This window comes from Somniosus microcephalus, chromosome 12 (assembly GCF_052327205.1).
Source record: "Somniosus microcephalus isolate GS21.2 chromosome 12, FLI_Smic_1.0, whole genome shotgun sequence".
Classification (NCBI taxonomy): domain Eukaryota; kingdom Metazoa; phylum Chordata; class Chondrichthyes; order Squaliformes; family Somniosidae; genus Somniosus; species Somniosus microcephalus.
This window is the reverse complement of record NC_140998.1, coordinates 30,970,614-30,997,177: the sequence shown is the minus strand read 5'-3', so window position 1 is coordinate 30,997,177 and position 26,564 is coordinate 30,970,614. Positions and strand designations below refer to the sequence as shown.

General features: G+C 45.5%; 2 protein-coding genes across 3 annotated transcripts in view; one reads left to right on the top strand and one right to left on the bottom strand.

The window, feature by feature from the left end:
• Positions 1 to 1,675: 1,675 nt before the first annotated feature.
• fcf1 (FCF1 rRNA-processing protein) lies at positions 1,676 to 24,132 on the bottom strand. Of its 2 annotated transcripts, none has more exons than XM_086002715.1 (8): positions 24,016 to 24,132; positions 20,563 to 20,630; positions 18,903 to 18,974; positions 17,303 to 17,451; positions 10,662 to 10,734; positions 8,260 to 8,347; positions 7,109 to 7,203; positions 1,676 to 2,615 (listed from the first exon to the last, which is right to left on the bottom strand). In XM_086002715.1, exons 1-8 carry the CDS (start codon positions 24,016 to 24,018, stop codon positions 2,567 to 2,569), a joined length of 597 nt encoding a protein of 198 aa, XP_085858841.1. In that variant the 5' UTR covers positions 24,019 to 24,132; the 3' UTR covers positions 1,676 to 2,566. The 2 variants fall into 2 exon arrangements, with proteins under 2 accessions (XP_085858841.1, XP_085858842.1); XM_086002716.1 differs by lacking the exon at positions 24,016 to 24,132 and adding an exon at positions 21,243 to 21,266.
• The window catches only part of arel1 (apoptosis resistant E3 ubiquitin protein ligase 1), a 109,415-nt gene continuing 106,978 nt past the window's right edge, over positions 24,128 to 26,564 (top strand). The window contains exon 1 of the mRNA XM_086002714.1: positions 24,128 to 24,316. The gene's annotated coding sequence lies outside the window, so the exon portion shown is untranslated. The remainder of the gene's footprint in view (positions 24,317 to 26,564) is intronic.

Below are 26,564 nucleotides of genomic sequence, written 5' to 3'. Positions count from 1 at the left end.
TAAGGGTCCAGAATACCCCCCAGAATTCTGCAACTCCTTACAAAAGAGTGTACAGAATTTGTGGGCTCGCGAGTCTATGCAGAATTACTCTTTGAGACAATTCTAAAAATATAGTTTTATTTAAGAGCCGACATTCAGTTAACATCTGTTGAATCAGTCGCAACATTAACAATTCAAAGTACAATTAGCTTACATTTCTTATTTCTCAGAGATCCTTATTTTCAAATCTTTACTTCGTTACATTTCTTATTTCTTACTTATTTCTAAATCCAGAACATCCACCAAAATCAATCACTTTGACTTCCCGAGACTCATAGTTAAAGACTTACAGAGATGTCACTGGAAAGTTGAGAAACGCCCTGCCCGTTCAGCGTGTTCTGGCTTCTGTTAAAAAAGGTCTATTTTTATACCCTTTTGGCAGTGGTTTCTTCTTTGATGTTCTCTGATGTTAGCTAATTGTCTTTATTGATGCCTCTTTTGAATACTTTCTTTTCTTACTGTCAATTCAACTATTGCATGCATAATTATTTCTCTACCTTTAGGTGTTCCAAAAACCATCATAAAAACAATGACAGCTATGGTTTTTGTTTGATGTCATTCTTACAAAATGTTTTCCATTCAATTCTTAATATTGGCGTTACTGTTTTTTTGCAGACATTTTGACTCCGTGCTGCTTCAAGTTTAATACAAACACAATGCAATTGCTTGGTGTCATCTATTGAAGTTATATCTTCCAAGTCTTGTTGGTATGGTTTTTACTATATCTAAATTAAAGACACTTTGACCAGGGTGGTTCATGCATTTCTAGCTATCTCAATTGGTTGCATATTTAATCTTATGGTTCCTGTCATCCAAGTTTAACATAAAACTATTTGACCAGCAGATGTTTCTTTACTTGATGTCATGTTTTCAAAGGCACATGCCTCTTTTAATGTTTGTATTTCTGCTCCAACGTGTTAGCTCTTAACGCTTAAACTGGGCATTCTCATTGCGTTACACCCAAACTCTAGACTCTTCAGAAGCAAGTCTTTGCTTTTCAATAGGGTCTTAGTTTCTTGGTCAATATCCCTTTCCCATTTCAAAGCCTGTTTACAACTTTGTTATCAACTGATCTTTTCGCAGAAGCCTGTATTCTGTTTACAGCCTGTGTGTTGAGACTTGTGTCTTTGAGGGTTTAGATTTTTAAACCCAGTATGTCTTTTATTATTAGAAATCTGTTCATGGTATCGTGTATTTCTCTGAATCATGGCTATTCCTTCATAGCAGCACAGCAGAACCCAATCTTATCCCCAGCCAATCTCCACATGTGCACCTTTCAGCTACAGTAACTGGTTACTGATCCATAGTAAAAACCCTGGCCAATTTTCCTTCTGCTTAGCTTGTGGACGTTGAAGCAACTATAGAACCCATCCACTGGTGCCCGTGCCATCAGTTGATAGCCGCACAAACCAGGAAGTGAACCTGGGACCTTCCGGACTGTAACAGAGAAACAAATCCTTGTCGGAAATCATTGACTGACAACTCTAAATAAACTCAAATCTCAAATCAAAAGATGGTGTATTCCTGCTGTGTGCCAACAAGACTGATACTAGTAATCAGGGTTAAAAAAAACCACTGAGGGGATAAGAGCAGAAATCAGACACTCCATAACAATCATTTTAGATGAGAAGCAAAATAAAGTGTCTGAAAATTACTGAATTTTATTTGAGAATTAAATACAGTTGTGAAAATATATACACATATATGCAGTTTAGGAGCAGAACTTATGTGGAACAGGCTGGATGGACCAGAGGGTCATTGTTTGTATGTCTGCACTATGGCAAGGTCTTTTGCTGGTCTTGAGTTGTATGTTTCAAGTGTGTCAGTTGCTGGCCCAAAACAAACTAAAGAACAGATATAGCAATAACAGTAATTGGTTGGCATATGTAATATTGAAGTGTAAAATTATACAAAATTGCACAGGACAAAAACACCTCCCCTAATGACACAAAGATAAAGTCACCATCTCTCAGGCATACAGAGAACAGAAATGATTCAATCCTTCACCTCTGCTGTGTTAGCTTATCTCAGCCAGCACTGTGGGAGGGTTGCTGCCAGACATAGCTCCCCTAGATTTAGGAAAATTCATTACGAGTTCCTGTTTCTAATTGCTAAACAGTAACTCCAGTTGGAAGTACCCATGTGAGGACACGGAGTGAAGACAAAATGAGGCTCAGCTGTCATTCCCTTCAGTCCGAAGGCAACTGACCCCATTGTCAAGGCTTAACGAGGACGACTCGGGTTAGGCACTGGAATGTAACACTACCTCTCGAACCATAACCCAGTAAATGAGTCAGAGAGAGGAGGGGAGAACATTGGAAGAAAATAAAAAGCACAAGACAGCCCCGTTTACAACAGATTACAACTAGTTGTCTCAAAACAAGAACTTGGTTTAATATCAAACAAAAATAATCCTTTCTACAAAATGCAAAGCATTCACATGCCAAGTGTTTATTCAGAAGGTGTTGCATTTCATCTGAAACAGCAAACACCAGTCACTTGATGCGAGTAGAATATTGCTGCCTTTTCAAAATCTGGGGGCACCGTAGTCATCCGGCATCCGCTCAATGTTATACCTGAAAGAAAAATAAATTATTAAGCTGCACAGCAGAGTGCTCATTATCAAACTACTTAGCATCACAATCTGTCCAACATACATGTAAGAAAGGACGAATGAATTTGCATTTAATGTAGTGCCTTTCACGACCTCGTGATGTTCCCAAGTGCTTCACAGCCAATTAATTTTGAAGTGCAGTCACCGTTGTAATGTAGGGCAACGCGATAGCCAATATTTGCACACAGTAAGAGCCCACAAACAGCACGGAGATAAATGACCAGTTGATCTGTTTTAGTGCTGTTGGTTGAAGGATAAACATTAGCCATGACACCGGAGAACTCCCTTGCTCTTCTTTGAATAATGCCATGGATCTTTTTCGTTCGCTTGAGAGGCAGCAACACTGACAATGCAACACCCCCTCAGTACAGAGGTATTGTTGAATCAGTGCCGCATTGTCAGAAGCGGCAGACTAGATTCTGTGCTCAAGTAGTTCGAGCAGGGCTTGAACTCGCACCCGTCTGACGCAGAGGTGAGAGTGCTACCATTGAGCCAAGGCTGACATGGGAAATGCTTGAAAATCCCTTCTCACAAGGATAGTATGAATGTTGAGCTGAGCTCAAGCTGTGGATATAAAAACAAGGAAGTGGAGCAGCATAAGAGGTGACCAGTTAGGACAAGAAAGCAAAAGTTGCCACGGCATTCAGGGAATTCGAAGGAAAATGGGATTAGAGTGGATAGCTCCAATGTGGAACTAATATCAGCATAACCACAATGGACCAAATGGCTACCATCTGCACTAAATTTCTGTGACTCTATGATGCAGGATTAATCATTTGATACCCATTCTCCTGTGCTGCCAACAAACTGTCCTCCATTCTCAAGGCAAGACCCATATCTCTTATCCCTTGATTAGCTGAAAACAGGTTTCCAAGATTCATTTTCCATCTAATCAGGAATCAGAAGGCTAAAGTTTGACTTGGCTACATCAGTGGAGTGAATAGCTAAAGCTTTGGCTTGCACAAGTGTCCAGTATCCAATGACTGGTTTTGCCAGCACGCGCAGGAGAAAATATCTCTAGAATGAGTTACCTCATCAATGGTAGCCCAAGGGTCCATAATTAATTCCACAAAAGCTTGAGTCATATGTCTAGACTTTTTTGGGGAAATTTATAAAAGTTACATTAGTCCTCAAAAATAAGATTTTATTGAGCCGACATGTCCTCAGTGTTATCAAAGCTATTGTTTTACAGTGAATTGTCTAAGTGACACACACACATATATACGTTGTTGAAAATAATTGACTATGTTGGTGGTAAATGACAAAGGCCAATCCAGTGTTTCCAGCATTTCCTGTTTTAATTTCAGATTTCCAGCATCCACATTATTTTGCTTTATTCCAACAATTTGTTTTGTTTAAGTTTAAAAATGAATGCATATATCTTCTTTAATACTTTTCAGTCACAGCTTGTAGTGCTCTTTGTTAAAATATATATTTGGTGTTGACGGGCCAGAAGTGAAGACACATGCATGAGGTTGGGAATGTATATGTGTGCACATATGATTAATGAAAGGTTTTAGGAGATATGGGAGGTTGGAAGAACAATCTGAGGCACAGTAGGCGTCGAGATGGTTGCAAGTAGGATTGTCGCAGATCTACCGGATGTAGGACGAGCGCTGTGCAAGTAAAAGGCCTCAGTGGAAAATGTAGGTCTAGCCTCATTATATTGCAGATTGCACGTAGAAGATAGGAGCAGGAGGAGGCCATTCGGCCCCTCGAGCCTGCTCCGCCATTCAATGAGATCATGGCTGATCATCCATAGAAACATAGAAGATAGGAGCAGGAGGAGGCCATTCGGCCCCTCGAGCCTGCTCCACCATTCAATGAGATCATGGCTGATCATCCATAGAAACATAGAAGATAGGAGCAGGAGGAGGCCATTCGGCCCCTCGAGCCTGCTCCGCCATTCAATGAGATCATGGCTGATCATCCAAATTCAGTACCCTGTCCCTGCCTTCTCCCCATATCCCTTGATCCCTTTAGCCTTAAGAAATATATCCAACTCTTTCTTGAATATACTTAATGAACTGGCCTCCACCGCCCTCTGTGGCAGAGAATTCCACAGGTTCACCACTCTCTGGGTGAAGAAATTCCTCCTCATTTCAGTCCTAAATGGCTTACCCCTTATCCTTAGACTATGACCCCTGGTTCTGGACTCCCCGGCCATCAGAAACATCCTTCCTGCATCTAGTCTGTCCAGGCCTGACAGAATTTTATAGGTTTCGATGAGATCCCCTCTCAATCTTCTAAACTCCAGTGAGTATAAGCCCAATCGACACAATCTCTCCTCATACGTCATTCTGCCATCCCAGGTATCAGCCTGGTAAATCTTCGCTGCGCTCCTTCCATGGCACGAACGTCCTTCCTCAGGTAAGGCGACCAAAACTGCACACAATACTCAAGGTGCGGTCTCACCAAGGCCCTGTACAACTGCAGCAAGACATCCTTGTTCTTGTACTCGAACCCTCTTGCTACGAAGGCCAACATACCATTTGCCTTCTTAACCGCCTGCTGCACCTGCATGCTTACCTTCAGCGACTGGTGCACAAGAACACCCAGGTCTCTTTGCACTTCCCCTTCTCCCAATCTATTGCCATTCAAATAATAATCTGCCTTCCTGTTTTTGCCACCAAAGTGGATAACCTCACATTTATCCACATTATAGTGCATTTGCCATGTTTCTGCCCAATCACCCAACCTGTCCAAATCGTACTGGAGTTTCACGACATCCTCCTCACAGCATACCCTCCCACCCAGCTTTGTGTCGTCTGCAAATTTGGAGATATTACATCCAATTCCCTCGTCCAGATCATTAATATATATTATGAACAGCTGGGGTCCTAGGACCGATCCTTGCGGTACCCCACTAGTCACTGCCTGCCACTCGGAAAACGACCCGTTTATTCCAACTCTTTGCTTTCTGTCCGCCAACCAGTTCTCTATCCAAGTCAATACCTTGCCCCCAATCCCATGTGCCTTAATTTTGCACGCTAATCTCTTATGCGGGACCTTATCGAAAGCCTTCTGAAAGTCCAAATACACCACATCCACTGGTTCTCCCTCTATTTTACCAGTTACATTCTCAAAAAATTCCAGTAGATTAGTCAAGCATGATTTACCTTTTGTAAATCCATGTTGACTTTGTCCGATCCAGTCACTGCTTTCCAAGTGCTCTGCTATTACATCTTTTATAATGGACTCTAGCATTTTCCCCACTACCGATGTCAAGCTTACCGGTCTATAATTCCCCGCCTTTTCTCTACCACCTTTTTTTGAATAGTGGAGTAACATTAGCTACCCTAATGTTCAGTACCCTGTCCCTGCCTTCTCCCCATATCCCTTGATTGATCCCTTTAGCCTTAAGAAATATATCTAACTCCTTCTTGAATATATTTAATGAATTGGCCTCAACTGCCTTCTGTGGTAGAGGATTCCACAGGTTCACCACTCGCTGGGTGAAGAAATTCCTCCTCATCTCAGTCCTAAATGGCTTACCCCTTATCCTTAGACTGTGACCCCTGGTTCTGGACTCCCCTGCCATCAGGAACATCCTTCCTGCATCTAGTCTGTCTAGTCCTGTTAGAATTTTAAAAGTTTCAATGAGATCCCCTCTCATTTTTCTAAACTCTAGCGAATACAAGCCCAATCGACCCAATCTCTCTTCATACGTCATTCCTGCCATCCCAGGTATCAGTCTGGTGAATCTTCGCTGCCCTCCCTCCATTGCAAGAACATCCTTCCTCAGATAAGGCGACCAAAACTGCACACAATACTCAAGGTCTGGTCTCACCAAGGCCCTGTACAACTGCAGCAAGACATCCTTACTCCTGTACTCGAATCCTCTTGCTACGAAGGCCAACATACCATTTGCCTTCTTAACCGCCTGCTGCACCTGCATGCTTACCTTCAGTGACTGGTGCACAAGGACACCCAGGTCTCGTTGCACTTCCCCTTTTCCCAATCTATTGCCGTTCAGATAATAATCTGCCTTCCTGTTTTCGCCACCGAAGTGGATAACCTCGTATTTATCCACATTATACTGCATCTGCCATGCATCTGCACTGCAGCATAGGGCCGATCACTTGCACATCGTTTCTCAACAGGCCTGCAGGCTGACACTTTGTGAAACACACCTTCTCTGAAGTCGGAAAAGTGTTACCTCTGATTCGGGGGGCAGCCACTAGTTTGTACACGAGAGGAATCCCACCCCACAACAAAGAGGAGAATCACAGAGCCCCAAGATAGGACAACCTGGACCAATGATGGGAAAATCATGAGCCAACAGCTTCCAACTTTCAAATGAAATAAATAGTGACTCTCTGGAAGCATTCAGAAGAGAATTGGATAGAGACTGGAGGGGTATGAATTTTATTTAAGAAAAAGATGGTCAAGATCGGGTCCTGTTTGATGGGGGTGGACAGGATGAATGGCCCTTTCTAGTTTTTACATTCTTACCTGTGATTAGAGATGTACATAACAGGAACCCCAGGAATTTTGCGGATCCTCCTCTTGAGATCTCTGTCCACTGTCGCCACAATATAACATTTATGCTGCAAGTGAAAAAACAAGGAAAATTAAAAGTTGCCTTTATTAAAAATTGTGTCCAATTCTGGGAACCACATTTTAGGAAGGACGTGAAGGCTTGGGAGAGGGTACAGAAGAGACTTACTTGGTCTCCAGGGATGAGGGAATACAGTTACATGGATAGACTAGAGAAGCTGGGGTTGTTCGCCTTAGCTCAGAAGACTAAGAGGAGATTTGATTGAGGTGTTTAAAATCATGAAGGGTTTAGGTAGAGTAAATAAAGAGAAACTGTTTCCAAAGGCTGAAGGGTCAATAACCAGAGGGCACAGATTGAAGGTGATTGGCAAAAGAACCAGAGGCGGCATGAAGAATAACTTTTTTTACGCAACGAGTGGTTAGGATTTGGAATGCGCTGCCTGATCGGTGGTGGAAACAGCTTCAATGGTAGCCTTCAAAAGGGAATTGAATAAATCTGTGAAGGAGAAAAAATTGCAGGGATATGGGGAAAGAGCTGGACTAACTGGATTGCTCTTCGAAATAGCTAGTGCAGACCTGATGGGCCGAATGGCCTCCATTAGTGCTGTACTATTCTATGATTTTCTTGAACATTTAAACTCCCGAGTTTGTGCACAGGAATATCGTTCAAGATAAAATGCAAACAACCAGGTTTGCAATTCTGCAGGTAAATGTAGGGCCAGGTACAGAATGGAGACACACAGTCCAGGAAGGTGTCGCATTCAAACCTGGGTCTTGGCTGTATTAAGTGACCACAACTGGAGTAATAGTGGGGGTGCTACAATTGTCCCCCTCCCATATCCCAGGGTTACACCCATTATTTAATGAGTCCTGCTGGAATGTGCATGCGTACAGATAGTGGACAAGGCTGTGATATCCCTCACGAGCACACATGAAGAATGGCCATTTGTGTGGGGTCCAAGAGGGCAGCTGGTGCTTGCGAAACTGTAGCCTAGTACAAGTCGATGTCTTCAGGAGAGGCAGAAATTGGAGGGGAATAAATTAACTAAAATACAAATGCTTTTAAAATATTTTAATAAGTGATCAGTAATGGTTTTTTTTCTCACCTGTGTGACTCTCTGCACTAGACAATCATCAGCATATGTTCCTTTGTGTGTGCAGGGTAGTCGCTCAAACCGTGGATCCTTTGCTATTCTGGGAAAGTAGAACGGAAAAAGTTACAAATTCAGGAACAGTGTTACGGACCGACATTGGACGTATTTGCGATTTCTTTACTCTAGATATTGTTGGCTTCCATGTTTCGGACTACTCCTGTCTGTGAACCATAGATTCTTATATGCCAGCAAGTGCCTTGCCTAGATATCTAGATAAATTTGTAGCGTACCCAAGGAATGAACAGACAACCCTTTTAGCTGGAAGAATTCTTCTGTGGGTAAATGCAATGCAGTGTGCTACTGAGCCTAAGGACAGAAGATGCCATGTTTAGGCACGTGATTCACTGCACAAAGTGAATAGTTATTGCTCGGAAACTGGTATTTCCACTGCCTCTGGAACTCTTGTATGTAAAACTGTGGTACTTGGACGGAACACTGGGCCACCCACAGCAAGTGTTGGAATTTGCAGAACTTATTGTGGGATGTGGCACTTTGTGACGTCAGTTACCCGACCCAGGTTTGATTTCCTGATCAGTGAGTTAGCCATTGTCAACCTAGGTAGCAGAGGGGACATTACAATTAGCTTCAGCATCCCCAGGCTAGAACTTGCATTTATATAGTGCCTCACCCCAACGTCCCTCAGAAATGTCACAAAGTGCTTCACATGCAATGAATTACTTTGACGTGTAGTCACTGTTGCTGTGCAGGCAAATGTGGTAGTTATTTTGCACACAATATAGTACCACCAGCAGCAATGAATGAACAGTTAATCTGTTTCTGATGGGGTTACTTGAGGAAGGAATATTGTCCAAGGCACCAGGCGAATTCAATGCTCTTCTTTAAAATGTGCCATGGGATCTGTAACTTCCATCTGATCCACCAGAACAGGAACCACCATCAACAACTTGCATTTATAAAGCGCATTTAACAAAGAAAAACATCCCAAGGTGCTACACAGAAGTGCAAGTAAAAAAAATAGAAGTGGTTGACATCTCATCTAAAGGATGGCACCTCTGACAATGCAGCCTAAATTCTGTGCTTAACTCCTATAGTGGGCCTTGGAGCCAAAAGGTCAGTTAAGGTAAGGTAGAAAGATATTGGCCATTATTCCTGTTATTTATAGAAACATAGAAGATAGGAGCAGGAGTAGGCCATTCGGCCCCTCGAGTCTGCTCCGCCATTCAATGAGATCATGGCTGATCATCCAAACTCAGTACCCTGTCCCTGCTTTCTCCCCATATCCCTTGATCCCTTTAGCGTTAAGAAATATATCTAACTCCTTCTTGAATATATTTAATGAATTGGCCTCAACTGCCTTCTGTGGTAGAATTCCATAGGTTCACCACTCTCTGGGTGAAGAAATTCCTCCTCATCTCTGTCCTAAATGACCTACCCCTTATCTTTAGACTATGACCCCTGGTTCTGGACTCCCCCGCCATCGGGAACATCCTTCCTGCATCTAGTCTGTCTAGTCCGGTCAGAGTTTTATAAGTTTCAATGAGATCCCCTCTCATTCTTCTAAACTCCAGCTAGTATAAGCCCAATCGACCCAATCTCTCCTCATACGTCATTCCTGCCATCCCAGGTATCAGTCTGGTGAATCTTCGCTGCACTCCCTGTAGGTTTGGCTTTGATAGCTCCTGGCGCCAAATCTGCTGCCAGTGCTCGCTATCAGGCTCATGTATTAAGAACAGCCACTTGGTTGGCGAGATATCATTGGCACTTACGGAACCATTCACAATTCGACAATTTCGGAGCCGGTGGGGGGGGGGGGGGGGGGGGGGGGGGGGGGGGGGGAGAAGCCAGAACACAACACACATATTCCTGGATGGGTTTGGGTTTAGGAAGAATACTGATGAACCTGTTGTAAGAAATCGTGAATTGGAAGAAATAACGAGACAAAGTGTCTCTTCAGACTGGTGTTAGAATAACTGGATAGACGCTTAGAATTTGCTTATGTTCTTGGTTCCCTGCGGATGTTATAACATTCTGCATCATGGCGGTGACCTTGTTTCCAGACTCGCTGTCTGCTGTTTGTGTGCTAGAAAGGTTGTTGACTGTTTCTTTGATAATCTACCCTAGGCCCACCCCTAAAAAGAGAGTAAGAGAAATATCTAAAGAGCTTTTAGCAGACGGTGAAGGGAAGGAAAGAGCTGATCGCGCACGCCAGCCGTCTGTACGATACCAGCTGCTTGTCACGGTCGTATGTCTACTATGTCTATCTTGATTGCGTGTTGTACTTAACTTAAACTGCCGCTCCTTAATAAAATGCCTTACATCTCCTAAGACCCTTTGGGTAATGTGTGTGTGGCCTGTGATCCAAATCTTACACTGCTGTTGAGAAGTTCTTTTACCTGAGTGCGACCCTGTACTTCTGTCCCAGCTTCTCGATTTCTGCCATCACACAGTCTGTGATACAGGGAACACCTAGGGAAAATTCAGCGGTCACACTTTACATCCGATGCTTTATTTTAGTGGAACTTCTCTCTCTCTTTCAACTTAAAGAGAGTCTTGCCGACAATACCTATCTTACAAGAAGTAATGCTTAACATCTATTTATTTGTCTAATTTTGCACAGTTTTATTTAAACAGTCACTTGCAACCCAAACCCACCCAGGAATGATCAAATCCACTCTTTATCCTTGTATGTCTACAGTTCTTTTCTATCCGTGTGTCTGTGTCTTTCTATCTCTGTATGTGTCTGGTTATCTCACTCTGCCTGTTTGTATCTTAGACTCTTTCTGTCGATGCATATCTTTCTATGTCCCAGTGTGTGTCTGTTGCTCGCTCTCCCCTTTTCCTGTGGTTCTCTGTGTATCTTATGTGTATCTGGTTCTCCATCTTGATGTCCCAATGTGTGCCAGTGATTTTCTTTTGGTCAGTCTGTGTATATGTGGCTCTCTCTCCATTCCCATGATTCTCATCTTGGTAAGTGAGAGACTGGGAATGTAAGATTGCAAGTACAAATGCACTTGCATGCAAGAAAGGAGAGTGTGTGAATGAGAAGATAATAAAGTTTCAATTTAAATGCAAAAGCGGTGTTATTTTCCCCTGTACAGATCAGCTTCTTACATAAACCGTACACATTGTGTATAAGTAACCCAGGGAATTAAGAAAAAAATCTTATTTCGCAGGAGTATTTTCCTACAATATAACCTGACCTCCCCTCCCTCAATATTCAGCGTTGCGTAGTACTGGTGAATTGGCAGTAACTGGTGCAGAATTCACAGCTCAAATGGCAAGAGCCTGAAAAAAAACCCACTTTATTTCTCTCTTGCCCATTATCACTACAGCTTGAAGGCCTCCCCGAACCATGAGGTATTCACAAGCTGTTGGCTGCTGCGTGTTTGCTCACCTGCATCACACCCTGCATTTTGAAAATGTTACCTGGTGGCAGAAGACACAAACTCTGGCTCCTGAGACTTGTCCCCATCTTCAATATCCAGGAAGAAGCCAATTGTAATGTTAACATAAATATTTGAAATGCTGCTAATTCACTTTCTTTAATTATGCATAAATTATGCACAAGCTTAGACAGCTAAAAGCAAAACTATGGTGAATGTTCACACAAACGGTTACGAGAACGTGGAGGTCTATAGATTCAAAGTCAACTGAGGCGTATAAAAGGGAAATAATTACTTGGGAAGCAAGGGTATTAAGAAATATGAGGGCAATGGTAGCGTAGTGGTTATGTTACTGGTCTAGTAATCCAGAGCCCTGGGCTAATGATCTGGAGACATGAGTTCAAATTCCACCACGGGGAATTTAAATTCAGTTAATTAAATAAATCGGGAATAAAAAGCTAGCATCAGTAATGGTGATCATGAAACTACCGGATTGTCGTAAAAACCCATCTGGTTCACTAATGTCCTTTAGGGAAGGAAATCTGCCATCCTTACCCGGTCTGGCCTATATGTGACTCCAGACCCACAGCAATGTGGTTGACTCTTAAGCCACTCAGTTATACCAAACTGCTACAAAGAACAGCGGATCAAGGCAGCGGCTCACCACCACCTTCTCGAGGACAATTAGGGATGGGCAATCCTTGCTGGTGACTCCCACATCCCATGAACGAATAAAAAAAAACTGTGCATTCCCAGCAGGAAGCTGGGCTCACAACGAGCACAGGTTGGATAAGGAGCTACATTATATCCCCAGTTCTTTGAACCATGCTTCTTGCGAGTGTGTCTCCCTGGTGGGAGCACATAAAAGGCAAGGAAATAGGATTAAAAAAAAAGAGCTGTCATGGCAAACAAACAATGTGGAGTAGACTTGACGAGCCAAGTGGCCTACTCCTGTTCCTATGTTCCTGTAACTGTCTAACCCCGCAGTTAGGAATACAAGCTCAATTTGCATCCCAATTTGCTGCGTCCTGATCTCTTGTGTATTGTTCTGGGAAGGTACCAAGGTTTCATCCCAGAAGGAAGGACAAAAAAAAAACCCAGAGGGAAAGCCATCGCATGTCCATCCGCTTCCTCCAAGCAGGCAGAGACACCTGCAGTTGGTACATGACTTAGGGAGTGATGCGCTATCAATTACTCAAAAGACTGAGGTTAAGCGAGTAACGAACAGGCTTTTATTAACAAGAGAATGAAGGTGTGCCTCGAGTGGTCGACCAGTCCAGAATACAGAGGGACTGTGGAGCAGTCACCTTTATACCTGGACTCGTGGGAGGAGTCAGCCGAGGCATGTACACAGTGGAATACAAACACCCACACAGGCAGGTATAACAGTGGTTTACCACATTCACCCCTTGTTTAAAAATGAGTCCGGCGGGGTGAAGTGTATTAAAAGTTTGTGTATTGGAGTCTCTCCGGAGGTCTTGTCTGCCGCTGTGATCGACGGCAGGGGTAGTGAAGCTTCCGGCGTCGAGTCCCGCGTAGGCTGGGGCACTGGTGTGTAGTCCTCGTGGGTGTCGAGCGGGTCGCGGGGCCCAGGCGTGCCGTCTGCTGGGGTTGGATATTGGATCGTGGGGGGGGGGGGGGGGGTGGTAGTGGGTTACTGGGGCCCCCGAGGGTGCGAGGTCTCGTATGGAGACTGTGTCCTCCCGCCCGTCCGGGTACGCAATGTAAGCATACTGGGGTTTGGCGTGGAAGAGGTCGACCCTCTCGACCAGGGGGTCCGTTTTATGGGTCCTCATGTGTCTTCTCAGTAGGACCGGCCCTGGGGACGTCAACCATGGCGGTAGCGATGTCCCCGATGTGGACTTCCTTGGGAAGACAAACATTTTCTCATGAGGGGTGGCGTTAGTGGCAGTGCAGTGCAGTGACCGAATAGAGTGGAGCGCATCGGGGAGCACATCCTGCCAGCGGGAGGTCGGAAGGCTCCTAGACTTTAAGGCTAGCAGGGCGGCCTTCCAAACTGGCGCATTCTCTCTTTCCACCTGTCCGTTCCCCCGGGGGTTGTAACTGGTGGTCCTGCTTGTGGCAATACCCCTAGCGAGCAGGTACTGGCGGAGTTCGTCGCTCATAAACGATGAGCCCCGGTCGCTATGGATATAGCTGGGGAAACCGAACAGGGTGAAGAGGTCGTTCAGACATTTAATGACCGTGGCACTGGTCATGTCCGGGCAGGGGATGGCGAACGGGAAACGGGAGTACTCATCAATAATGTTGAGGAAGTACACATTGCGGTCGGAGGAGGGGAGAGGCCCTTTAAAATCAACGCTCAGGCGCTCGAAGGGGCGAGTGGCTTTTATCAGGTGAGCCCTGTCTGGTCTATAAAAGTGCGGTTTGCACTCAGCGCAGACTTGGCAGTTCCTGGTCATGGTCCTGACCTCCTCAATGGAGTAAGGCAGGTTGCGGGCCTTGATGAAGTGGAAGAACCTGGTGACCCCCGGGTGGCAGAGGTCATTGTGGAGGGCCCGCAGTCTATCGATCTGCGCGCTGGCGCAGGTGCCACGCGATAGTGCATCCGGGGGTTCATTGAGCTTCCTGGGCTGGTACAATATCTCGTAATTGTAGGTGGAAAGTTCGATTCTCCACCTCAAGATCTTGTCGTTTTTGATTTTGCCCCTCTGCTTGTTGCTAAACATAAAAGCAACTGAACGCTGGTCAGTGAGCAGGGTAAATCGTTTTCCGGCCAGGTAGTGCCTCCAATGACGCACAGCCTCCACAATAGCCTGGGCCTCGTTCTCAACAGCAGAGTGTCTGGTCTCCGGGCCCTGGAGGGTTCGTGAAAAGAAGGCCACGGGTCTCCCTGCCTGATTAAGGGTAGCGGCCAGGGCAAAGTCGGACGCGTCGCTTTCCACCGGGAAGGGGATGGATTCGTCCACTGCGTGCATGGTGGCTTTGGCAATGTCTTCCTTGATACGGTGGAAGGCTAAGCGGGCCTCTGCCGTCAAGGGAAAAGAGGTGGACTTGATCAGCGGACGGGCCTTGTCCGCATTGTAGGGGACCCACTGGGCGTAATAGGAGAAAAACCCTAGGCACCTCTTCAGGGCCTTGAGGCAGTGGGGCAGTGGGAGTTCCATAAGGGGACGCATACGGTCGGGGTCGGGACCGATGACTCCGTGTTCCACAACACAGCCAAGGATGGCGAGGCGGGTTGTGCGGAATATGCACTTCTCCTTGTTATACGTCAGGTTCAGGAGTTGGGCGGTGCAGAGGAATTTTTCGAGGTTTGCGTCATGGTCCTGCAAGTCATGGCCGCAGATGGTCACATTGTCCAGATATGGGAAAGTGGCCTGCAACGCATTTTGATCGACCATCCGGTCCATCTCCCTTTGGAAGACGGAGACCCCGTTGGTGACGCCAAAGGGAACCCTAAGGAAGTGATAGAGGCGGCCGTTTGCCTCAAAGGCAGTATACTGGCAGTCCTCAGGGCGGATAGGGAGCCGGTGGTACGCTGATTTCAGGTCAATGGTCAAGAAGACGTGGTACTGCGCGATCTGGTTGACCATATCAGCTATGCGGGGGAGCGGGTAAGCGTCCAGCAGGGTGTAGCGATTTATTGTCTGGCTGTAGTCGATGACCAGGCGCTGCTTCTCGCCGGTCTTAACGACCACAACCTGGGCTCACCAGGGGCTGGTGCTGCCCTCAATAATCCCCTCCTTCAGGAGCCGCTCCACTTCGGTTTTAATGAAAACCCTGTCCCCGGCACTGTATCGCCTGCTCTTTGTGGCGATGGGCTTACAGTCGGGGGTGAGGTTAGCAAACAGTGGGGGGGTGACTCTGAGTGTGGAGAGGTTGCACCTGGTGCGCGGCGGGCAATTTGGAAGCTGCTGGCTGCGGACTGTGAGTGGGGGGGGGGGGGAGGGGTCCACCGTACGCCATCGTAACACTTTTAAGGTGGCACTGAAAATCTAACCCCAGTAGAACGGCAGCGCAGAGGTGGGGCAGGACCAGAAGTTTAAAATTATCGTACACAGTCCCGTCTACTAAGAGTGTCACCACGCAGTAGCCGCCAATGTCCGCCGACTGGGACTCGGAGGCCATAGAAATCCGCTGGTGCACAGGCAGGACTGGGAGAGAGCAACGCCGCACTGTGTCGGGGTGGATGAAGCTCTCCGTGCTCCCAGAGTCAAAAAGGCAGGTTGTTTCGTGACCATTTACCTTAATGTCCATTGTGGACCGGGCCAGTTGGTGCGGTCTCGCTTGGTCCAGCGTAATGGAGGCCAGCATAGGGGTCAGTGTGTCGCTGCGGGTATCAGATGAGGCGGTGTTGGGGGCCTGCTGCATCCCGGCTGGCGTCCAAGATGGCGGCGTCCATGATCCCCATGTGGCTGGAGGCGTCCAAAATGGCTGCGGTTCCGGTGGTTCGCACATGGCTGGGGAGGCCCAAGATGGCGGCCCGCACGGCTCACACGTGGCGCTGCTGGGGTTCGGGGTGGCTTTGGCCCTGCAGACACTGGCGTAGTGTCCCTTCTTCCCGCAGCCCGAGCAGATCGCATTTTTCGCCGGGCAGCGCGCTCTGGGGTGTTTGGCCTGGCCACAGAAGTAGCATTTCTGGCCTTGGGACACTGCTGCGGTAGTTGGGCCATTGCTGGGATGTGGCTGGGGTGGCACGGCGCTATGAGACGGTCCTACCGTGTCCCAGGCTGTCGTTCCCCGCGGCGTCCATGGTGCAGAGGAGTAGGCATCCATGCCCCGGTAGGCTGCGTCCAATGATAGTGCAAGTTCAGAGGCCTTGTTGAGGTCGAGGTCACTCTGCTCCAACAGTCGCTGTCGGGTGTAATTGGACCTGTGGCCCGCTACAAAAGCGTCCCAGATAAGTTCCTCTGTGTACACGGTGGCCTTTACATCCTTACAACCACAGGCCCGGCCAAGCACAGACAGTGCCTGAAGGTATTCCTCGGTCGATTCCCCAGGTTGTTGTTTACGACTCCCCAGGAGGTGCCTGGCGTACACCTCGTTCACTGGGCGCGTGTACTGGTCCTTGAGGAGCTTGAGAGCAGCCGTGTACGAGGTCGCGTCCTGGATGACCGAGTACGCTCGGTGGTTCACTTTGGAGGTCAGGACATCCAGTTTGTCCTCATCCGATTTGACCGTTGCAGCGGAGGCAATCAGGAATCTTTCAAAGCACCTAAGCCAGTGAGCAAACTTGGTGGATGCGTCCGCCTCCCGATGGTCTAAGTCCAGGCATGCTGGTGTGAGGATCTTCTCCATTATAAAAAAATCTTGTTAATAAAATTGATGCGCTATCAATTACTCAAAAGACTGAGGTTAAGCGAGTAACTAACAGGCTTTTAACAAGAGAATGAAGGTGTGCCTCGAGTGGTCGACCAGTCCAGAATACAGAGGGACTGTGGAGCAGTCACCTTTATACCTGGACTCGTGGGAGGAGTCAGCCGAGGCATGTACAGACATGTACACAGTGGAATACAAACAACCACACAGGCAGGTATAACAGTGGTTTACCACAGGGAGACCAGAAGAACTGGGGGGAAAATAAAGGAATTGATACCCTCACACCAAAAGAGCATCCAACACAAAGGAGAGATAATGGTGCACATACAGAATTAAATTAGCAGACTGGACAGCCGACAGGCACTTACACTTTGCGTACAAGCAGTCCATCATCGATTGCATAATGTCCAGCTTGGTCTTGATAGAGAAGTTGATGAAATTGGTGTCGACTAGGATGTAGTAGGGAGGACCCAGCTGCGTGTTATATTGGAAAAACAGACAGGAAGGATACTTAACCCTGGGAAAGTAAAAAGAAAATGATCTGTAATTTCTCTAATGACTAAATGTTACCTTTAGTGTCTTTTAATTATTCAAGTTTATCATGTATTTTTTTTAAATTGCAGATATACAGGGGACTATTGAAAACATTTTTTTTTGTCAGATATTTGTCCATGAATCAACAGTGTGAAACCTTTTAGGTTCTCAGAGGAAATGTTCACATCTACTTAATACCATGTTTTGCAGTACTTTATCCTGTCAACAGATGCTGCTAGTGTACCATGCAACTTATAGCAATTTGGTCAAGAGCAAATTTCACCCTATGTATGTATGTATGTATTCTTTCCGCATTCTATTTTTGTTGTTGAGGGCATAACCACCGTCTTTTATTTTGTAAGTTATTTTTTGTGTTCCATCTCCCAGCTGATCAAAAAGAGTTGAGATTGTAAACTCGGTGCGCTAAGGATTCTGGGCATGAACTCTGATGTAGAATGTTGATGGTTCAACGCACCATTGCGGTTTTAAAGCAATGTATCCCCATTTTCCAAAATGAACTAGTAACAATTAAAAATGAAAATCCCGATAAAGCAAGCTTTGCTTTTACAAAGGTGTGTCCGGCACAATGCGATGAATGGCCTCCTTCTTCTTCTGTGCTGTATTATTCTATAAATTTCACCTCTTAACAGAATTAATCTCCAATATTTTGCTGCTGCAGATGAATCCAGTATTGCACCTCTTAGACCAAATGGATTTGACATTTCTAAATGACTGATTATACAGTTTCTCTCAGAATACTGGCGTTAAAAACAGATCAGATTATGATGCCTTTACAACCTGGTCACACCCGATACTCCAGGGGCAGATTCATTGTGTAACGATACTGGACTTAACCAGTGTCTCAAGCGGAATACTTAGAGCCAGTCATCGGCATAAGGCACATCAGCCAGTTTGAAGAAAATTTAGGAGGCACAGATCAAATGGCCCGCCCGCTTTAAATGTAATCGACACAAGCTGATGCCAGAAAGTCGTGTTTTGCGATCAAGTACGGTTGTCAATAAGCTTTCTGGGCCAGGACGGAGGGCATTCTGGAGAGACTCCATTATAGCAGCAGGCCAATCTCACTTCCTTATACAACAGTGCAGTTTGTGGAGCATTCCTTTTGAAGTGCAAAGTACTATAGTGAGTTTTTGATGCCTCTTTAAGGTCAATTATGATTACAAAGTGTATGTACAGGTTTCAGGAACACACGTCAGGTGAGTATTGGTGCAGTGTCAGGATAATGCAAGTGAAGGAAGACTGAGACAGATACTGCTTCCATCTGTATAGGACGGACAGTGCTCAGTGCTGTCCGCATACAGACAGCAGAGAAATATTCCATCCCTAGTACTCCTCACCTCCAGAATATTTTTTTAACAATATAAAACTGCTAATTTAAAATGTATAATCTTTAAATCCTAGTTTAACACATACACTTCTTTTATTTTCAGGGCACTGGGATCCTCTTTTATCGTCTTGTGAGGTTTTGCTCTTTCTTTTTCTTTTCTGAAAAATAAACATAAATTTACTACCTTGTACATTAAATCAACCACCTCCTTTGGGGCATAATGACCACTGAACTTGTGGGATCTCAATACATGGTTCACCCAATGGAGGCGCTGTCTATGTTAAAGTAACGGATGCGCACCTTTCTGAAGAGAAACGGCACAAAATCCTGAGTTAGACATATCGCACTGATGTGCTCATTGTTTTATTTTTCCCTCTGCCAACTTTTCCGCCTCCACTCACGATACTGGCTTCTCACTGGGGTTTCACGGGCACCAGTCATCCACCGGTACCTTGCACAAGTGGCTATTATTCATGTAACTACCTTGACGGGGACTGTCAGCTGGTTATTTGCTTACAGGGGTCAGTAAAGTTTAGCCAGCGCCCCCTCCCCCACCCTACCCAACACCCATACAGCGAGCAAGAGTCATGAATGATGATCAGCAACAGCAACCAGAGGCTAATTTTCCCCTCCTCAATGCAGGGGCACGGAGGCTAATTGCAGAGACTTTACCACTGTTCCCACTGAGATCAACTGACTCAGGGCAGACCTGCGATCGAGCTTGGGACTTTTCTGCGCTGAATGGAGGTAAGCTGCAGTTAGCATTCGGTGCCTTAAATCAAGGGTCTAACCAAGAGTGGCAACTTGCCATTTTGAAAGCATCAGTTCGAAGAAATGTAATACAGGAAACTTTCTGGTATCCGGCACTGACGGGACCGAGCTGGTGCCATTAGATCAAAACTGCCGCATAAACCAGCGCTAATGTTGAAACATACAGAGCTTTTCAGCTCCGTGTGAATCAACAAACCCTGTTGCTTAGCAACAGCTTCAAAACAGTCGGCTGCAGCTGCAAGCATCTCTAGCTGAAGCTGTTGCTTAGCTACAGACTTTGCAGAGCCTGACTGGGAAAAAAAAAAGCAACGAGAAATAAAAAAACTTGTAGAAAACGGCTCCTGAATTTTGCCGGTAGGTCGAGCTTTCCGGACATTTAACCTCCGGTTAAACGAAAGTTTCCTGTACCTATTATCACATTTTTCATAGAAAGTTGCTTAAGGAGTACAGAAAGCTCCACCCATGCAAATGACAACAAATGTTAACAGATTAATACGCCTTTGATCTGGATATCTGAAGACTACTGCATTCCAAGTACAGGAAACTTTCGTTTAACCGGAGGTTAAATGTCCGGAAAGCTCTATCTACCGGCAAAATTCAGGAGCCGTTTCCTATAAGTTTTTTTTACTTCTCGTAGGTTTTTTTTTCCAGTCGTGGCTCCCAAGCGTCTAGCTGAAGCTGTTGCTTAGCTACAGAGACGCTTTTAAGCTGTGGCTGACTGTTTTGAAGCTGTTGCTAAGCAACAGGGTTTGTTGTTTCATACGGAGCTGAGAAGTTCCGTATGTTTTAACATTAGCGCTGGTTTATACAGCAGTTTTGATGGGACGGCACCAACTCGGTCCCGTCAGTGCCGGATACCAGAAAGTTTCCTGTAGAAAGTCTCACAAGAACAATGGAACAGAGTGGCAGAGAAATGGAGTCTGCGAGCCTAGCCTATATTTTTAAGTCCCTTCAAGCTCAATTCAAAAAGCTTACATTCTTGTATCTCGCAGACTAATCATTCGCTTCATGGTTGCATATTTTCTAGTCTTCTTTGCTTTTCCCTGGAAAACAGAAACAAAACAATCAGGGAGCAGGCCCAGGTGACACATGCAGACAGCTCAAATCTTAACAACCAAGTTATCAATGACAAAGGATAAAAATGAGCAAATCACTTGTTCCCTTGAGGAGCATAAACAGAAATGCATTAATTGTAAACTTAGCTTTGAATTATGGTGGCATAGCTTTAATATTGGCATGAGGCGGCTCTGTGAGCATCCTCATCCTCAACTATGGCAGAGCCCAGTATGTGAGCACAAGAGGCAAGGCTGAGGTATTTGCAAATGTATTCAGCCAAAAGTGCCAAGTGGACCTTCCCACTCGGCCCCCACCATCATAGGTGCCATTATCCAACCAATTCAGCTCACTCCATGTGACATTACACAGTGGCTGAGTGCACTGGATATAGTGAAGCCTATGGGCTCTGGCAAAATCCTGGCTGTAATGCTGAAGACCTGTCCACCAGAACTAGCCACGCTCCTGATCAAGCAATAATAACCCTCGCATCTACCAGGCATTGTGGATAATTGCGCAGGTCTATCCACTAAAAGACAAATCTAACTGTGCCAACCAGTCCCCTAATAAGCAGCAAGTACAATCAAGTGACACCTACTCACCTAGAACTTGATCAGTGATACGCAGTTTAGGTTCCACCAAAGTCAGATCTCGTCACAGCCTTAAGCTGAATACCAAAGAGTAGCTAGCCTCGAAAAAAGGCAGCATTCGACTGAATATAGCATTAAATTAAGGGCAACAGGGAGTGAAGGGAAAACCATCCAATGGCTGGCGTCATACCTGACACGTAGGAAGATGATTATGGCGGTTGGAGGTCATTCATCACAGACCGAGGACATCACTGCAGGAGTTCCTCAGGGAAGTGTCCTCGGTCCAATTATCTTCAACTGCTTCATCTTTCCCTCCAACATATAGCAGGCATGGGGCTATTTGCTGACTATTCTACAGTGTTGAGTTCTTTCCTGCCCCCACCCCCTTCTCCAGCTCTGTAATTGCTTAAAAGCTGTTACATCTCTAACGAAAGGTCATTGACCTGAAACGTGAACTCTGCTTCTCGCATCACAGATGTTGCCTGGCCTGCTCGAGTACCTCCAGCACTTTGGATTTTTAATTCAGATTTCTCACATTTTGCTTTTTGCTCCTGTATAAATGACGCCGCCGCCTAAATCCATTCCAGAGACTTGAGCACAAAAATCTAGGCCGACACTCTTTCGGATGAGACGTTAAACCGAGGGCCCGTCTACTCTCTCAGGTGGACGTAAAAGATCCCATGGCACTATTTCGAGGAAGAGCAAGGGAGTTATCCCCGGTATCCTGGCCAATACTTATCCCTCAATCAACATCACTAAAACAGATCATCTGGTCATTATTGCAAATTCAATCAGGTTTGTCAGGCAGGACCCACCTTTCACAAATCCATGCTGGCGCTCTCTCTGATCAACTGAATATTTTCGCGGTGTTCAGTCACCCTATCCTTAATTATAGACATGAGCAATTTCCTGACAACAGATGTTAGGCTAACTGGTCTATAATTCCCTGGTTTCCCGCTCTCGCCATTCTTAAATAGCAGAGTGTCATGCGCAATTTTCCAATCTAAAGGAAAGAATGCCAGAGTAACACCTGCCCTTTTATCTCCTCCCTTCCCACTGTCCAGGGCCCCAAACACTCCTTCCAGGTGAAACAGCGATTTTACTTGTACTTCTTGCAATTTAGTATACTGTATTCGCTGTTCACGATGCGGTCTCCTCTACATTGGGGAGACCAAGCGCAGATTGGGTGACCGCTTTGCGGAACACCTCCGTTCAGTCCGTAAGGGTGACCCTGAGCTTCCGGTCGCTTGTCACTTTAATTCTCGGCTCTACTCCCACTCTGACCTCTCTATCCTTGGCCTCTTACACTGTTCGCAACCTTGGTGTCATATTTGACAATGAAATGAGCTTCCGACCACATATCCGCAGCATAACAAAGACTGCCTACTTCCACCTCCTTAACATCTCCTGGCTCCACCCTTGCCTCAGCTCATCCGCTGCTGAAACCCTCATCCATGCCTCTGTTACCTCTAGACTTGACTATTCCAACACACTCCTGGCTGGCCTCCCATATTCCACCCTAGGTAAACTTGAGGTCATCCGAAACTCAGCTGCCCGTGTCCTAACTCGCACCAAGTCCCGTTCACGCATCACCCCTGTACTCGCTGACCTACATTGGCTCCTGGTTAAGCAGCACTTCAATTTCAAAATTTTCATCCTTGTTTTCAAATCCCTCCAGGGCCTCGCCCCTCCCTATCTCTAATCTCCTTCAGCCCCACAACCGCCCCCCACAAGATATCTGTGCTCCTCTAATTCTGCCCTCTTGAGGATCCCTGATTATAATCGCTCAGTCTTTGGTGGCCGTGCCTTCTGTTGCCTAGGCCCCAAGCTCTAAACACGTCTGCCTTGCTCCCTCTTTCCTCCTTTAAGACGCTCCTTAAAACCTACCTCTTTGACCAAGCTTTTGGTCACCTGCCCTAATTTCTCCTTATGTGGATCGGTGTCAAATCTTTTGTCTTATAATACTCCTGTGCAGCGCCTTGTGACGTTTTACTACATTAAAGGCGGTATATAAATACAAGTTGTTGTTCCAATAAAGCTCGAGTAAAAGCACCTCATCTTTCGATTAGGCACTTTACAGCCTTCTGGACTCAACATCGAGTCCAACAATTTAAGACCATAACCTCTGCCCCAATTTTTTTTTCACATGGCAGCTGCTGATTCTGCCATTGTCATTTACACTTCATCTAGACTCATCTTTTGTTTCTTAACTTGTCCCATTACCATCTCCTTTTGCCTTGCACCATCATCCCTTTTGTCTTTTAATCTCTCCTGCCTTCCATCCTATAGATCCTATCCTTTTGCTCTTTCCTCTCTTTGCTTAAAAACCTTTTACATCTCCAACTTTTTTCAGTTCTGACGAAGGGTCATCGACTGTTTCTCTCTCTCCACAGATGCTGCCTGACCTGCTGAGTATTTCCAGCATGTTCTGGTTTTTATTTATGAAAGAATGCCAGTCTTTCTTTCTTTAAATTTCCCGCTTTTACAAAAAAAAACAGAAGAACCTTCCGTTCTATTTGCACAAGCAAAGTCAGACCTGCTTAAACTAAATTCAGCGTTGCAATCTAAGACAAGCAGTGTGGCGGGGAGACAGCGTGCGCTTTGCTGAGGTTAGCAGTGCTGTGGGGAGGGAAGCCTCAAGGGCCCGAGCCAAACTCTCCCCTGAAATCTACACCATCGCAGACAAATATGTTTTTAAAAAAAAAAGAGGGACGAGCGACATTTCCCGCAGGTAAATCGACACCAATAACGACGCTTCAACACATACGGACATTCGCAGCATTACCATTGCGTCTGGTTCCTGGGGGCCGCCGCCGATGCCAGTGAGCGCTGCGCGATGATGTCACACGCGAAGCGCCGCGCGATGACGTCACCCGAGGAGCGACTCCCCTCCCAGCTTCCGGTTGCTATAGGTCCTTAGAAACAACATGGAAGAGGGAGTATCAGCTAGGATACTGGGCACAGGTTGGTGTCTGACAGCCATTTAACGATGAAGAGGGGGGAAACAAATGAAATCACAATAAAACAAGAGAAAGGGCTGTGATGGAAGAGGGTCGAAAAGTGCTGCAAGGCTAAAAGCAGTTGTGGTAATGTGAATTTTCTTTTTTTTTAAAAGTGAACAAAAAAATGTTTTTTTTTTAATTGTATTTTTTTTAAACCAGTATTAGAAGAGCAGATAGCAAAATGCTGCGGATGCTGGAAATCTGAAATAACAACAGAAAATGCTGGAAACACTTAGCAGGTCAGTTAGCATCGAGGAGAGAGAAACACAGAGTTAACGTTTCGGGGTCCTCAACCAGCATTTTCTGTTGTTATTTTATAAGAGCAGGGTAAGGGGAGCGGGACTAATTGGACAGCTCCTGCAAAGAGCCGGCACAGGCACAATGGGCCGAATGACCTCTCTCTCTTGCTTGTATGATTGATTATATGAGTCTGTATGAGTTTGCCCCACTTGTGACAGAGACTGTAGGTCCCGCATTGGACTCATCAGTCGCCTGAGAACTCATTTTTAATGTGGAAGCAAGTCATCCTCGGTTCCGAGGAACTGCCTAAGAAGATGAGTCTATTTTGCTGTTGTAATCTCGGAGAGCACACTAGGTTCATTTAAGAAGCAGATTGTTGGGAATTGGATTGCACATTAAAAAAAAAATTGGATGGTTTAAAAAAAAATGGGCTAAATGACCTCACTCACTGCATCTGTGTCGTGAAGTACAGGGCGTTCCAGAACAACAGACGCACTTGTCTGATAAGAAAAGTTGAATTGGGAGCAAAGGGTAAGACATTTTTAGACAGGAATGTTATTTATTAATGGTTTCCTAGCTGAGAAGGTAGCTAGTTGTATTTTCAGGATCCATTGGTAGATGGAAGATTGCGGGGCTAAAGGGTTATAAAAAGCTCAAATTATGAACCGTGTGTGGTGAATTTACAAACTCCCTCCTCAATAATAATTATATTTAGTGGTGGAATAGCCTAAACCACCAGACCAATACAAATGCGGGACCTACAGTCTCGGTCACAGCTGTGAAAGCTTCTTGTTGGCACATTTCGATTTACTTTTACATCCATTTGTTTTCCACTTTGACAATGTATAGTCAGGATAGCTGGGGTTAGTTAACTCTGCACAAACCAGGGATCAAAGCTGGAGTATTTTGTCCAGTTCTGGGCATCGCACTTTAGAAAGGATGTGAAGGCTTTAGAGAGGGTACAGAAAAGATTTACAAGAATGGTTCCAGGGATGAGGGACTTCAGTTACGTGAATAGACTGGAGAAGCTGGGGTTGTTCTCCTTAGAGCAGAGAAGGTTGAAAGGAGATTTGATAGAGGTGTTTAAACTCATGAGGGGTCTAGACAGAGTAGATAGAGAGAAACCGTTCCCATTGGCGGAAGGGTCGAGAACCAGAGGACACAGATTTAAGATAATTGGCAGAAAAACCAAAGGCGACATGAGGAAAAACTTTTTTACGCAGCGAGTGGCTAGGATCTGGAATGCACTGCCTGAAAGGGTGGTGGAGGCAGATTCAATCATGGCCTTTCAAAAGGGAATTGGATAAGTACCTGAAGGAAAAAAAAATTGCAGGGCTATGGGGAAAGGATGGGCCAGTGGGACTAGCTGAAGCACTCTTGCAGAGAGCTGGCACGGGCTCGACGGGCCGAATGGCCGCCTTCTGTGCTGTAACCATTCTATGATTCTATTCTATGCTCTGTCCTGACAATATGTCTCAGTCTTAAACTAAAAGCAGAGTGCCCTCCTGCTGCATCTATGTGCCATGTTCCCATTTCCCATGCCAGCCGTCATTAGCACTAAATTAGGGACAGTTTTGTGTCCCAGGTGCACAGGGGACTGGGTTGAGAGTGTGTAAAATAATTTTATGTAGAACTGTTATAACCAGCAGACAGAGATCATCAGTCCAGGCTGGATTTGTATCCACGACCAAAAGGTGGGCTCTTCTGGATAATGCACTGCTTCCCTCGGTCTTCTATTTTTCAATGTTTCTGCCCTTTGTATGTGGAACTGCAAGTGGTAGGAATTATGATTTTATTAAAAATTTAAACTCAGTACTGTGTGGTGTTTGGGAGACATAATTGGGGCAGATCTTCCTCTGTAGCACTTTAGTACGACAGCTAGGGTGGAAGTGCTTGTTGAAAATTTGGGCACAAGCTACACATGATTTATTGCCCGTTAGCTGTTATGTACGTCACACAGACTCTATCTTGTAGATTCTCACTTACTGTGGTATACACCACCAAGTTTCATTTTTAGTGGAGCAGAAATAGTGAAGTATACTAAACTGTGTTCTTCAGTTGTGATTTTCTCAAAGTATGTATTTTCTTCTTT

Excerpts from the sequence above, each read along its gene's own strand:
- fcf1 (XM_086002715.1), bottom strand. Across the intron at positions 10,735-17,302 it reads GGACTGCTTGTACGCAAAGT|GTGTTCCCTGTATCACAGAC; the intron begins GTAAGTGCCTGT and ends AATTTTCCCTAG. Across the intron at positions 7,204-8,259 it reads TAGTGCAGAGAGTCACACAG|CATAAATGTTATATTGTGGC; the intron begins GTGAGAAAAAAA and ends TTTCACTTGCAG.